The sequence below is a fragment of the Calonectris borealis genome, chromosome 1 (assembly GCF_964195595.1).
Source record: "Calonectris borealis chromosome 1, bCalBor7.hap1.2, whole genome shotgun sequence".
NCBI classification, from domain to species: Eukaryota; Metazoa; Chordata; class Aves; order Procellariiformes; family Procellariidae; genus Calonectris; species Calonectris borealis.
In genome coordinates this window covers 154414337-154426452 of record NC_134312.1, presented here as the reverse complement: position 1 = coordinate 154426452, position 12116 = coordinate 154414337, and the positions used below count along the sequence as shown (strand labels likewise).

At 41.6% G+C, this 12116-nt stretch overlaps 1 protein-coding gene across 1 annotated transcript in view; it reads right to left on the bottom strand.

Moving 5' to 3' along the window:
- Positions 1-10138, bottom strand: part of ANKRD10 (ankyrin repeat domain 10) — a 38718-nt gene extending 28580 nt beyond the window's left edge. The window contains exons 1-2 of the mRNA XM_075137150.1: positions 9819-10138; positions 3213-3365 (exon numbers count right to left, since the gene is read on the bottom strand). Of these exons, the coding sequence (XP_074993251.1) occupies positions 3213-3365; positions 9819-10019 (354 nt within the window). The 5' untranslated portion in view covers positions 10020-10138. The remainder of the gene's footprint in view (positions 1-3212; positions 3366-9818) is intronic.
- Between the last annotated feature and the right edge of the window lie 1978 nt (positions 10139-12116).

The following is a 12116-nucleotide window of genomic DNA, read 5'->3' as shown; positions in this document are numbered from 1 at the left end:
GAGTCACATTATTAAGAACTATCAGCAGGCACTGCCCACTGGAAAAAAAAAAAAAAGTAACAGGACTTTCTCTTGAGTCCACTGCTGAGTAGAAATAGGCAGGTCATTGCTTGACACTTCGGCTTTCTCCTGTGAATTTTTATGGTGGTCCTGGGGGGGGGAGGGGGGAGGGAAGAACTGCCCACTGATCATAAAGAGAGAGAGATGGCTCTAGCCAGCACATACAGTTATATAAGAGGGCTGGGCATCACAGGATATACTCACAGAACTTATTTGGGGAACAAGGTACAGCTGGGACAAGCAGTTTTCAGCATTTGTCCTTCATTGCTGCTGCCTGAGAAATGTCCTGGGCATTTCTGTCACCAGCACCGAGAGATGCATTTTCAAGTTTTCCTAAACTTCAGGGCAGGCAGCATGGGCTACAATACAATACCTCAGGGCAGATATGAGAAAGCGTGCATGCAAATTCTACTGAGTACCGGAGGTTTACGTTAAGACTGAGAGACTGGAGTGGATTCCTTTTCAGAAGCTATCCTTTTCTTTTTCCAGAGGTGATGGCCAATGACCAGGAGTCAGTTTGGAAGGAAAGTTTTACTAGTTTAAATATCAAGTATTCACAGATCTTTCTCAGCATGTGTTTTGTATCCAGTGTCCATGGAACACTTGTCCTCACACAAGCATTAGCCAGTGACTATGTCTGTTTGAAGTACAGCATCAGCGAGCTGGAAGGAATAAACAAAATACACATCAGGAAATAGTGCTCCAAAAGCTCAAAAGTGTGGGTGGAAGCCCTAGATGATCACCTGAAAGTGCCTGGAAGTTAAATAAGGAACCAAGATCATTTATTAAGCAGTTCAAATCAAACAAGAATAGTAGAATTTGACTGCAATTCAATAAGCAGCTGGAAGGAATTGGGGAGAGCAAAGCATGCACTATGCTTTACATAGCCATGTATGAAACATTCCAAATATCCGTGGGATGAGTTTGATGTTATAGGTATCATCAAGGTACACTGTCTAGCTTTCAGTGCTCATGCATGTCAAACCACTGTGACTGACCAGTTGCATCCTAACAAAGAACTTAAGAGACTTTTTTTGTCTCTACCACCATTTTAATTAACCAGAGCTATCTTCTTATTTTATCATCGAACCAAATCTAAAATACCTCTTCTTGTATGTTTGACTAATATTTTGTGGGGACAAAAAAAAAGTTATTACGTTCAAGTGCAACTTGAGCCTACCATTAACAACATACAAGGCTTCCATAGTGTCAACTCTCAGTACCATCTACATTAGTGTCCTTTGCCTGTCAATACCTGAATCTGCCCTTAGAAGTCTACAGGATACTATCACCACTATCTCATTTGAAAACTTGAGAACCACAGTACTCTTCCTCCTGTGGAGGACCACAGATCTATTATTTGGATTTGCTCTGGTGACAGATCATCAATTTATAAAGACTCCCAAGTCACTGGCTAGTCTTGGTGACGACTTTAAGCTGGAATGAGTTTCCTGTCTACTTTTAACTGTGTATCATACTGCATTCTGCTTTCCTTTACAGTCATCTGCATGTTGCCCTCAGCCCATGGAGAGATCTCTCTGCACTCTTCTCCTCTTCTTTTGGGAACTAGCTGCTACTTTCTTCTTTGCTATAACCTCACTCACTAGATGTGATTTTTTTCCCCCATCACGTTCCAGGGCAGCAAGCTTGTTCTTCAACTCCATTTCAACCTCACTGGTCAGTTCTTCTCTTTATCCTCATAGTTGGAAACTTTCATTCTTCTCATTCATTCATTTTCATTCATTCTTCTCTTCTCATTTAGCAGATATTTGTACATCTTTATTCTGTGCATGCCATGTTTCCTCTCTAATCACCATTTCTTTACATTCTTACCTGGTCTCCAGATGCATTTATAGTTCTTGTATTTTCTCTTCTGAAGATTCTACCACTATGCAGCAATAACTTATTGCATAAGTTACTTTTGTCAGGCATCAAGGAGAAGATGCGATCTATAGCCTCTGCATCCAGTCACCTTCATTGTTTCTACAATGCTCCTGGTGTCTCACAGCTGTTCTCAATGCACCAGCCTTCTTTTCTGAAAACTCAACACAAACTTCCCCATTTCTTATTTTTGCACAGATTAAAAAAAAAAAACAAAAACAACCAAACTCTAAAAATGCAAATGTTCACGTTCTTTAGCAGACTTAGCTTAACTCTACTGCATATAAAACACAGTCTAGCCATTAAATGCTTTAAGAAAAGTAAGATGCAAGATTTAACAGACCAGACATTTTATGGATGCTGTGCTATACTACAGCTTTTAGTATATGCATATGTCATAGTATTAACTACTCTCGTAGAATATTATAAATAATATTTTTGAATACTGTTATAAAGGCACACATTATGTATGCCCAGCATACGTAACAGATCCATTCAGTACTGAAAACATTTTCTCCAAAAGCATGATAGTTTTAAGCACTTGATTCTGTTATTGTACCAGAGTAAAACAGTCCTTTACAGGAATTTTTCTATATTAATGCACTCACTGCTACCAAATAAATTGTTATCCATACTCACAGTGAAAGTAATGTAAAATTATTTAAAAAAAAAAAAAAAAAAAATCACCCATTCATTCTTTGTTAGTGAAGTACATGTTTCTGATCTATTTGCAGGAAGTTACTAGAAAAGCTTTAGAAATAATCTAAAAAGGAAAACAGTATGAAACTAGATGCACCTTAAAATAAACCATGGCAGACCTTACTAGTTAGATGTATGACTAAATCATGAAGTACCACAAAGGTCTCATGGTTCTGTATGGTAATGGTGAATTTTTCAATTCTTAGCATATTTAATAAGTAAGATGTTCCTCACTAGTCTTTTTTCTTTCCCCTAAAGAGGCATTACATATCAGAGTATTTGCTAATGCTGCTAACACCAGAGCAGCATATCATTTTGTTCAAGAAGCGGCAAGATGTCAATTCCTAAAACAAATGTTCTCCAAACCTTTAGTGGCTTAAAGGACATTTATTAGTCCTATCTCCACTATAATGAAAAAAAGGTCTATAACTGATAATTAAGTCATTTGACTTCAGCTGATGTTAAAAATAATGTATCTGTATGTGCATGTAAGGATCACACATGCAGTAAAAAGGGACCAAGACACTCCTTCCAAAACTATATGCAGACATGAAATATGCGTGAATCCATACCTGTTTGTTTATGTTGGCCCCCACTTGAATCAACCAATTCAGGCACTGTGGATGTCCTCCAAAAGCAGCGATGTGGGCTGGTGTTTGAGCAAAACGTGTTGTACTGGCATTTACAGAAGCTCCAGCTCTTACTAACTGCATTAGGCACTCCAGCTTTAAAGACATGAGGGAATAAAACCAAAAATGTTACACAGATGTGCTATGACAATTAGCACGTGCTAAACCAATAAATACATAAAACATAGAAGAGCTAAACTTACTAGTGAGACTACATGGATGCAAAACAAGACAGAATATGAACATTAGGGTTCACCCCCTCTTGCCCATATTCCCCTCTCCTTTGGCCATAGGCCATATCTGAAAAGTACTTAATTCTCACCCCCTAAACTGAATTCCAACATTTATTTTCAGAATGGCAGAAAAGAGGGCATAAATATCTCAGAGCTGACTACAAAAGCTATTTGGTTCACTTTTGTTAAGGAGAAGAAAGGAGGGGGGAGAGTTCTGATCCAGCAAAGCTGCAAACATGATAGTAAACAGACATTATTAGATAACATTTGCCAAAACAAGAGTGTTGTTAGAAGATACATAGATGTATTCTCAGGAGAGTTTAGAGGAAGGTAAATCAGAAAAACACAGGAAAGATTTTAAATTTCTTTAATGTTTTCTTAGACTGACAGCAGCAGATTACTACTGAAAACTAATATGTTAATACTATGCTAAATCTATAAAAGGAATAAATTCTTTTCACGATTTTCCCGTTATTACAGCTGAAAAGCTGTTAAAAACAAAATAGGTTGCATATTTGTGGCAATATCAAAACAGAAAAGCTCTCTTTGTTTTAAAAAACTGCAGTATTTTGTCATACTATATTCTGACTTCTATTTTCCCCATCATACTAACTAGAAATGTCAGATATCCAGTTACTATTTTTAAATGTTCATAACATCACATTCGTGGAAGCTAGGCAAACTACAGCCACGATGACCTCAACTTTCAAAAACAGTCAAAAAAATGCTCCTTTCCATCACACAGTAACATTGTCTTTTTGTTGATAGGAAAAGGAATGCATTATGCTAAAATAGTTTAGCCTAGGCTTCCATTTATTGTGGTTAGAAAACAAACACTACTGCACACACATGCCATAGCAAAACAAAAAACCACCACACTGACTCGGGCATTGGTTCATATAAAACAAAAATCTCTGGGTCAGTCTCTCACAGTTAAAGAAAATGTTTGTTAGCCATACCACAGCTATGGAATAATCTGTTCATAAAGGAGCAATTAAAAAGCATCAGAAAGTCAGCTGGCAGCTTGACTACAGATAGAAGCATAAACATCACGATTCCAATGTTATTCTCTACTGCTGTATGTCAGTCTCTTTCTCTTTTTTTTTTAAACCTGTAAATTCCTGACCTTGATGAATTACATACATGAAACAAAAGTACCAACCACTGTAGTGAAGTATTTTCTATTAGTTTTGCAAATATACTGTGAACTTCAATTGTTTCCTCCCCCCATATAGTTCAAACAAACACATATGAACCCTATCCTCTAGGATATTCAATACAAAAGTACTTTTCTGGACTGTAATGGACTTGACACTAGACATAGATGTACCATTAATTCACTAATTACATGATGTAAACGTGCAAGTGTGAGGGTAACTGAAATATTGCAGTATTAATGAATCTAGCTCCATAAAGCTCAATATTACCAAAGACAAAGTACCTTTTCAAAAGCAAACAAGTACATTTACTGCAAAAAAAAATTACATCAAAAAACTGGTGTAAGAATTTGTAATTCTAATGCTAGACTATCCAAATACATTTTGTATTTGCTAATCTTAGACTTTCCTTGGTGTTCACATGCTAGCACACCTAATATTGCTGTTAACTCTTAATAATTGTTAATAATTGTACACTTTAATTATTAATAAGTGATGTGATGGAAAAAACCTCCAGCTACACCAAGAGGTTCCTCTACTGTAACTGCAAACAAAAATAAAGTTCAGTCAGTTTTTAAAACAATAGACTTTTAATAGAATTAATTTGAAAAAAACTTTCAGACAAGCATTACAACTTCAGGAAAGAATAGTATTTCCTGCACAGAAACTGGGCTGAAAGAATTTCCATAATTAGACAGGGATTACAACCCATCAATTGAAAAGGGAAAAACATTGGAACTGGTTCACCAGTGTCATCTTGCACTGTTCAAATCCACTTTATAAGATGGCTACATGTGATGATTATCTATACAGCTTCATGTTTAAATGTTGGGTTTTTTTCTTGTGTGCTTTTTTTTTTTCCTCATTATCTCTTACAGGGTTTTAACAATGAAGATAACATTTCATCCCATTAAAAGCTGAACTATGGGTCTTCTGCATCACAGCTGTCAGAAAAATCTGCTTCTTCCAACATTATGGTAGAATGAGGTAAATTACTTCCATGGATAGGAAAAGTCAACATAACAAAAAACAATACTTCACTTGATTATTTATGCTTGAGATCAGGACATAAAAGTCCGCTTTCATTAAATAACCTTTTAGAAGATATTTTCCACTGTATCGTTATACCTAAAGCAGAGGTTAAACTATTTAATGAAGAAGAAAGACAGGCCTCCACACAGGCCACAATGCTGGCAAAATACCAACGAAGAGACAGACACTTTTATCTGCTTTTGTTCCAAAAGAAAAAGAATGTACTTACTACTATTTTGCTTCCTATAATGTAAACAGTGAAATGGCAAAAATAAAAGTAGGAGAAGAGTACAAGCAAATAGATGTGGTCAGAGAAAAAGAAAATACACATGCAAGTGGTTAAAAAGAAAAACGAAATTAAGGTTAATAGAAGACAAAGTAAATTAACAACAACTTCGATTTTTATGCAAGCCCTTCATTTTCTACCTCTCTGGTAGCTTTTTAGATTGTTAACAATTTTACATTCTGACCCATCTTCTCAGAAACCTACAGAATGCCAGTGTAATTTAGGGCACTATATAATTAACTCTAATTTGAATACAGCAACTCTAATGGGAATTAATTTACTTCTCAGGATAAGAATACTTCTCTGCAGTCAGGGAATATCCTGAAAATGCAAACTCCACCACAGATACTCAACACAGCAAGTAAATTTGAGCTGGCTACTATCTCTAAAAGGAGGTCCATTCCATCATTAAAACTCCAGATATTACAACCAGAAACACTGGTTGTAATATCTACCATTTTCAATTTACTTTGTTGGTATTTTATTTATTACTTGCAAGCTGTACAAGTATGTTTCAGAGCAAGCTATTAAAAATTACTGTGTTTTCATTTTTTGTCTTAAGATACTCCATTTTTATTGATACTAGTATTACATCAGTATTCCCCCCGAAAAAGCTATCTTGCCTCTTTCACATATTCATTTCTAACAGAACTTGACTGTTGATGCTACTTCCTTACTGCAACACATCTACAACTGCGTGCAAGAACGCAGTCCTACATAGTTTTATTCTAAAATGATTTTGTACTGTCCTTCGATATAACAAGGGCTTTCTTCTACGTTCAAATTGTGCAATAGGTAAACAAACATCTCTGTACTGCTGAAGTTCACCAACCCTAGACTGATGCTGTGTGTGCATGCACAGGCGTGTGTACGTGTATAAACTGTTTTAGATTTCCCTGCTTACAGCAAGTTGTTCCACACGGACTTCTTCCGGAAAAGAACTAAATCAATTTTGTCATTTCAGCCTCCCACAGAGCTGCAGTTAGAACCAACATATGCCTGGTGGAGCACGCTGCTAAATGGCTCTATATCAGAAGGACAGCCATGAAGTGTTCTGTCACCATTTAATTTCTTTCAGGAAAAGAAAAAAAAACGAGTGAAAATCCCACAAAATCTAGAAAAACAAAGAAGTGAAGAGGGAAAGAGTCTTGTCCAGTAACAATTATGTTTTAAAACTCTGATGCTTTGAGAAATAGAACAACCCTCCATTTGAAGTTTTGATGAATCTTCAACTTGGAAAAAAAACATAAATAAGAACATAAGACATGTATATGAATGTCCCCTAAGAGCAGCTCTTGTTTCACTGCTGGCAGCTGTCTATTAACTGGCAAAGGGTAAAAGTATAACTATGCCACACAAACACGAAGTCAGTTGAGTTTGGGATCCAATTACATTACTGTAACTTTTTCAAGTGTGTTGTATAGTATCTGGCTCAGAGAGAGGAACACTACCTAACAAGGCTATAAAACATGCAGATAATTTCCATAAATTTAGATTGCCTAGACCTTGTCACAAGGTTTTTAGGAAAGTACATATATGCAAAGTTGCATAAAATCCATTTATAGCCTATGTCATCTTTGCAAATCTCATTTCACTTGCGAGATTTTTCCCCCCCTTATACGCAACAACAACAAAAACACGTATCAAATTTTGCTGATACCTAAGAATTGCAAATACAAACACAGCATCTTGCAGACTGACTTGTTCTCTTTGTTAGCTGTTTCTGCAAGTCTCTTCAACAGAAACTAGAACATACACAAAAACCTCACATAACCTAGGATGGTTAGTAGAAAGCTGAAGATGCTTAAAGGAAAAAACAAAACACCACACACACTTGAAAGACAAAAAGCAAGACTGCCACAAGCATGTACCGAAGAGAAATTCTTATGAGATGGAAAGAGGAAACAGAACACTGTAATGCCAGATTAGTATTTTCACATTTTCTGTGAGCGTACTTCACGATAAAATTTAAGGCACTCCACTTTCTTTTCCTGAATGTAGAAGTGTAGAAGTTTATTAGCTTCTTTCTGAACAGGGAAAAGGCTGCCTTAGGTTTTGGGGTTTTGTTTTAGTGTTTTGGGGTTTTTTTGTTTTTTTTTTTTTTTAAAGACTGAAGGACTACTTAGCTATGTTTCTACAATGTTTCTCAAACAAACACTGCAGATAAGATCACTTAACATATAGAAAACATCTCTTAATGTACTTTCATAAACCATGACAACTGCCTAAGTACATTTGTTTTCCTTCTCCAGCACAGAATCAATAAACAAATAGAAATATTTGGAAATGGGAGGGAGAACAAGAACAACAGCCCCTCAGAATCCAAAACCAGACAAATCAATGAGGAGAAAAACCAAAACCCAACCCTCTAGGCTGGAATTCTGCATAGGCTGGAACACTCACTGCACTAGAAACAGGAAAGGCCTACATAAAATCAAGAAATTAAGATACCATTCATTTTAAGACTTGAAGTTAAAGATAAGTCAGAGAAGAGAGGCACTTTAGAAATATTTGGGTGATTTTTTCCATTTGCCCATTTCCTAAATAGCTGTTAATTCCCATTTTCGAGATCCAACAAAGGAGATTGTAGACATTTATTTTTAAAATGGTACTAGGATGCTTGTATAGCATAGCTTCAAACACTGGCTGTCAGCTTTGAAAGATCACTGTATTTTTTAATACTTAAGGTTCAAAAGGAATCTAAGGCAGAGGTTTCAGGAATAAAATAGACTATTTCATTTGGAAGGGACCTAAACAATCATCTAGTCCAACTGCCTGACCACCTCAGGGCTGACCAAAAGTTAAAGCATGTTGTTAAGGGCATTGTCCTAACACCTCTTAAACACTGACAGGCTTGGGGCATCGACCACTTCTCTAGGAAGCCTGTTCCAGTGCTTGACCACCCTCTCGGTAGAGAAATGCTTCCTAATGTCCGGTCAAAACCTCCCCTGGTGCAGCTTTGAACCATAGTGTAGCTACTGATGTTTTGATCTTTTCTGCATCGGAACGATGCCAATGCAGTTAATTCCATACTCTATCTGTGCACGTATAAACCACAATTTATTTTTCATACTGAAGGCAACAGAGGAGCGCTTTACAAGCACAAGCACCTTCTTCCCAAGCTCCTAACGAGTCGGTCGTCATAACACGGGCACCACAACAAAACAGTCTCCAGGTGTGGAGCCTGAGGACGATAAAGACCATGACTAGACTCTGCAGACAAAGCACGAAGCGCGACGAGAAGATGGGTTAGTACGGAAACGTGGAAGAAGGGGTCGCCACCATAGCGGTCCCTCCCGCCCCGGCTGGCCGGCGCCCGCCGGGCCGTCTAGGAGGCGCGGAGGGGGTCAGCGTGGGAGGAGCCCCCTGCCCCTCCTCCTCCTCATTGGCTCCCGCCGCCCTGTGCCGGTGACCCGGGCGCCTTTTAAAAGCCCGGCTGCGAGGCCCAGGGCCGGCTCCCTCAGCCAGCTTGCCGGGAAGGCGGCGAAAAGAGGGACCGCTCCCACCGCCGCCGCGGGCGGGGAGAGGGATGAATGATTCGGGGACGGCAGGTGCCACCAGACCCGCGATCTGCCCCACCCCCGCCTCGCTGACGGCGGGGACAGGAAAGAAGCCAAGCGCCGCGGCTCTCCCCTCCCGCCCGATGCCCCGAGGAGCAACGGGCGGCAGAAGGCGGCCAGAGGGGGAGGGGGGGGAAGCGGCGCGGCGGGCGCCTCCCGGTAGAGCGCGCGCAAGGGACAAAGATGGCGCCGCGGTGCGCGCGAGCGGGACTCCCGCCCTCCTTCCCCTTCACCCCCCCCGCCGCCACCGCCCTCGCACCGCCGGCCGAGGCGGGCCCCACCTTGCCGAAGTGCGCGGCCCAGTGGATAGGCGTCCAGCCATAGAAGGAATCCTCGGCGGCCAAGTCGGAGCGGGGCGAGCTCTGGAGCAGCGCGCACAAGGCGGGCAGGTCCCCATCGCGGCAGGCGCGATGCAGGGGGAAGCGCAGGGTCAGCAGCTCCTCGCTGGAGAAACCCGCCTCGGGGCCGGCTCCCAGCGACATGGCGAGCGGGCAGGGCAGGGGGGGGGGAAAGCGGCGAGAGGGGTGGCGGCGGCAGGGGCGAGGGGAGGGGGAATAGGAAGGAGGGGGGGGTGGGGGAGAGAAAAGAAGCGGGCGGGCAGGGACGCGCTGCCCGGGCTGCAAGTGGCGGCGACTGCGGCTGCCGCTAGCTGCCCGAGCACAAAGGAAGCGGGGCGGCGCCGCGCGCGCCGCTCCGCCCCTCACGGGCGGGGCCGGGCGCCCCTCGGGGCGCCGAGGCCGGGAGTGGCGGGGGGAGCGCTGGCGGGGCAGGCGAAAGGCGGGGCGCGGCGGGAAGCGCACGGCCACCCCCTCCCCACTGCCCGCGAGGGGAGGGGGTGGGAGGCTGACGCGCGCCCCGCCCGCGGCCGGACCGTTTTTTCCGTTGCCCGAGGCGGGAGGGCTGTTGCTGCCGCTGCCGCCGCCGCCTGAGGAGACTGGCTTGGCAGCAGCCTCCGGGGCCGGGCGGGAGCGGCCTCCTCGAGCTCGGCGCGCCGGCGGAGAGGGACGGCGCCTCTGGGCTCGACAGGGAAAGCCAGCCGGCGCGGCGGTGCTTTTTGCTCTCCCTGCGCCTTGGGGCGAGAGGAACGGCGCGCGTTGCCGCTTCTCTCCCCGCGCAGGTGAAATCTCCTGGGGAGAGGGCTCTGCCGCGGGGTACAGAGCGTCGCGAGCCTTTCCTAGGGGTAGCGGAATCGGCCTCCTTCGGGGATGTGCTGCTAGCTTTTAACACGCCGAGTTTATCTGAACGCTATCCAAGAGGGTTATTAACGCTCCAGAGCGCCTGTGCGGTTAGCAGCAGCAGTTAAAGAGACGGGATGTTTGTGTAAAAGCACACAGGGAAGCAGATTTGATAGAAGTAAGCCCTCTTCCAGACATCAAGTAATGTTGTTCACCTGAGCAGACCCCCCTCAATTCAAAGGGACTGTTGATGTGTGTAATATGTTTCCTTGCTTGGGGCCCTGACCTAGTATCTGGTTATTCGGTTGTGTTGTTTCTATATACCATGTAAGTGCTTTCAAGCTAACTTCAGTACCCCTCAGCACTTAAGAGATCGCTACGGGTTTGTGCTGCATAATGGATTGCAAACCAAAGGATAACCTTGTTAGTGTCTGATTAAAATGACGATGCCAAATTTTTAATTGCAACTAGAAACCAGTCCTTGAGGAATGAGTCCACAGAAACTTAGGAGACACTTGTTGGTTGCCCCTAATAGTTTTCTCTCCGAAGTATTTGTGAACTACTTCTGACAGTAGTAAAACTAAATTTATACGAATGTGTTTGTATAAATCTAAGTATGTTCATCTGCCCCTGAAAATTGAAGGATAGTCCTTTTTCAGTATGCACTATTAAGTGACGCAAGCCAGGAATTATTTTCAGTATGCGCTATTAAGTGACGCAAGCCAGGAATTTTGGGTCAATGAAGGTACGAAGAACTTTCTGTTAAAAGTACCAAGAGACCTAGGCATTTTAAAAGCTTTTCTTTAACATCATGTTAAATCGATCATTAAGGTACTGTGAAATATCTTTTACTTAATACAGGAGTTCTGATTTCTCAGAAAGTATGTTTTTTTTCTCTCTTACGGAAGAAAAAACAGTAGTTAGGAAAATAAAACATTCATAACTGGTTTTGGATTAAAGATGTGTATTTTGTATTGTGGGTAGAAACTATATGTGAAATTATTTGGTTTAAATTGATTTTTTAATTACTTCTCTGATTGAGCTAGTAGTTAAATGTACAAAGATACTAGTTTTTTGGTTTTGGGTTTTTTTAAATAGCTTTTTTTATTCCATATACTCTTTGAGGGGGAACTCTGGACTGTTGGGCTAACAAATCAAAGTTTACAACTTTCGCTGAAACTGTCCCTGATCATGGTTTTATATACTACTTGCAGAAAGTATGTATTGTGGTTCCATAGGCGTTCCTCACATTCATTTGGCTTCTTGGATTTTGGCATAGCTAAAACCATGTATGTACAATATCCAATCCTCAGAGATAAGATTCCAACACAAAGAAAAACACCTACTTACAAGCAGAAAGAACTGCACCCTGGAATACAGCCCATCGTAAAACACCCTCTCGAC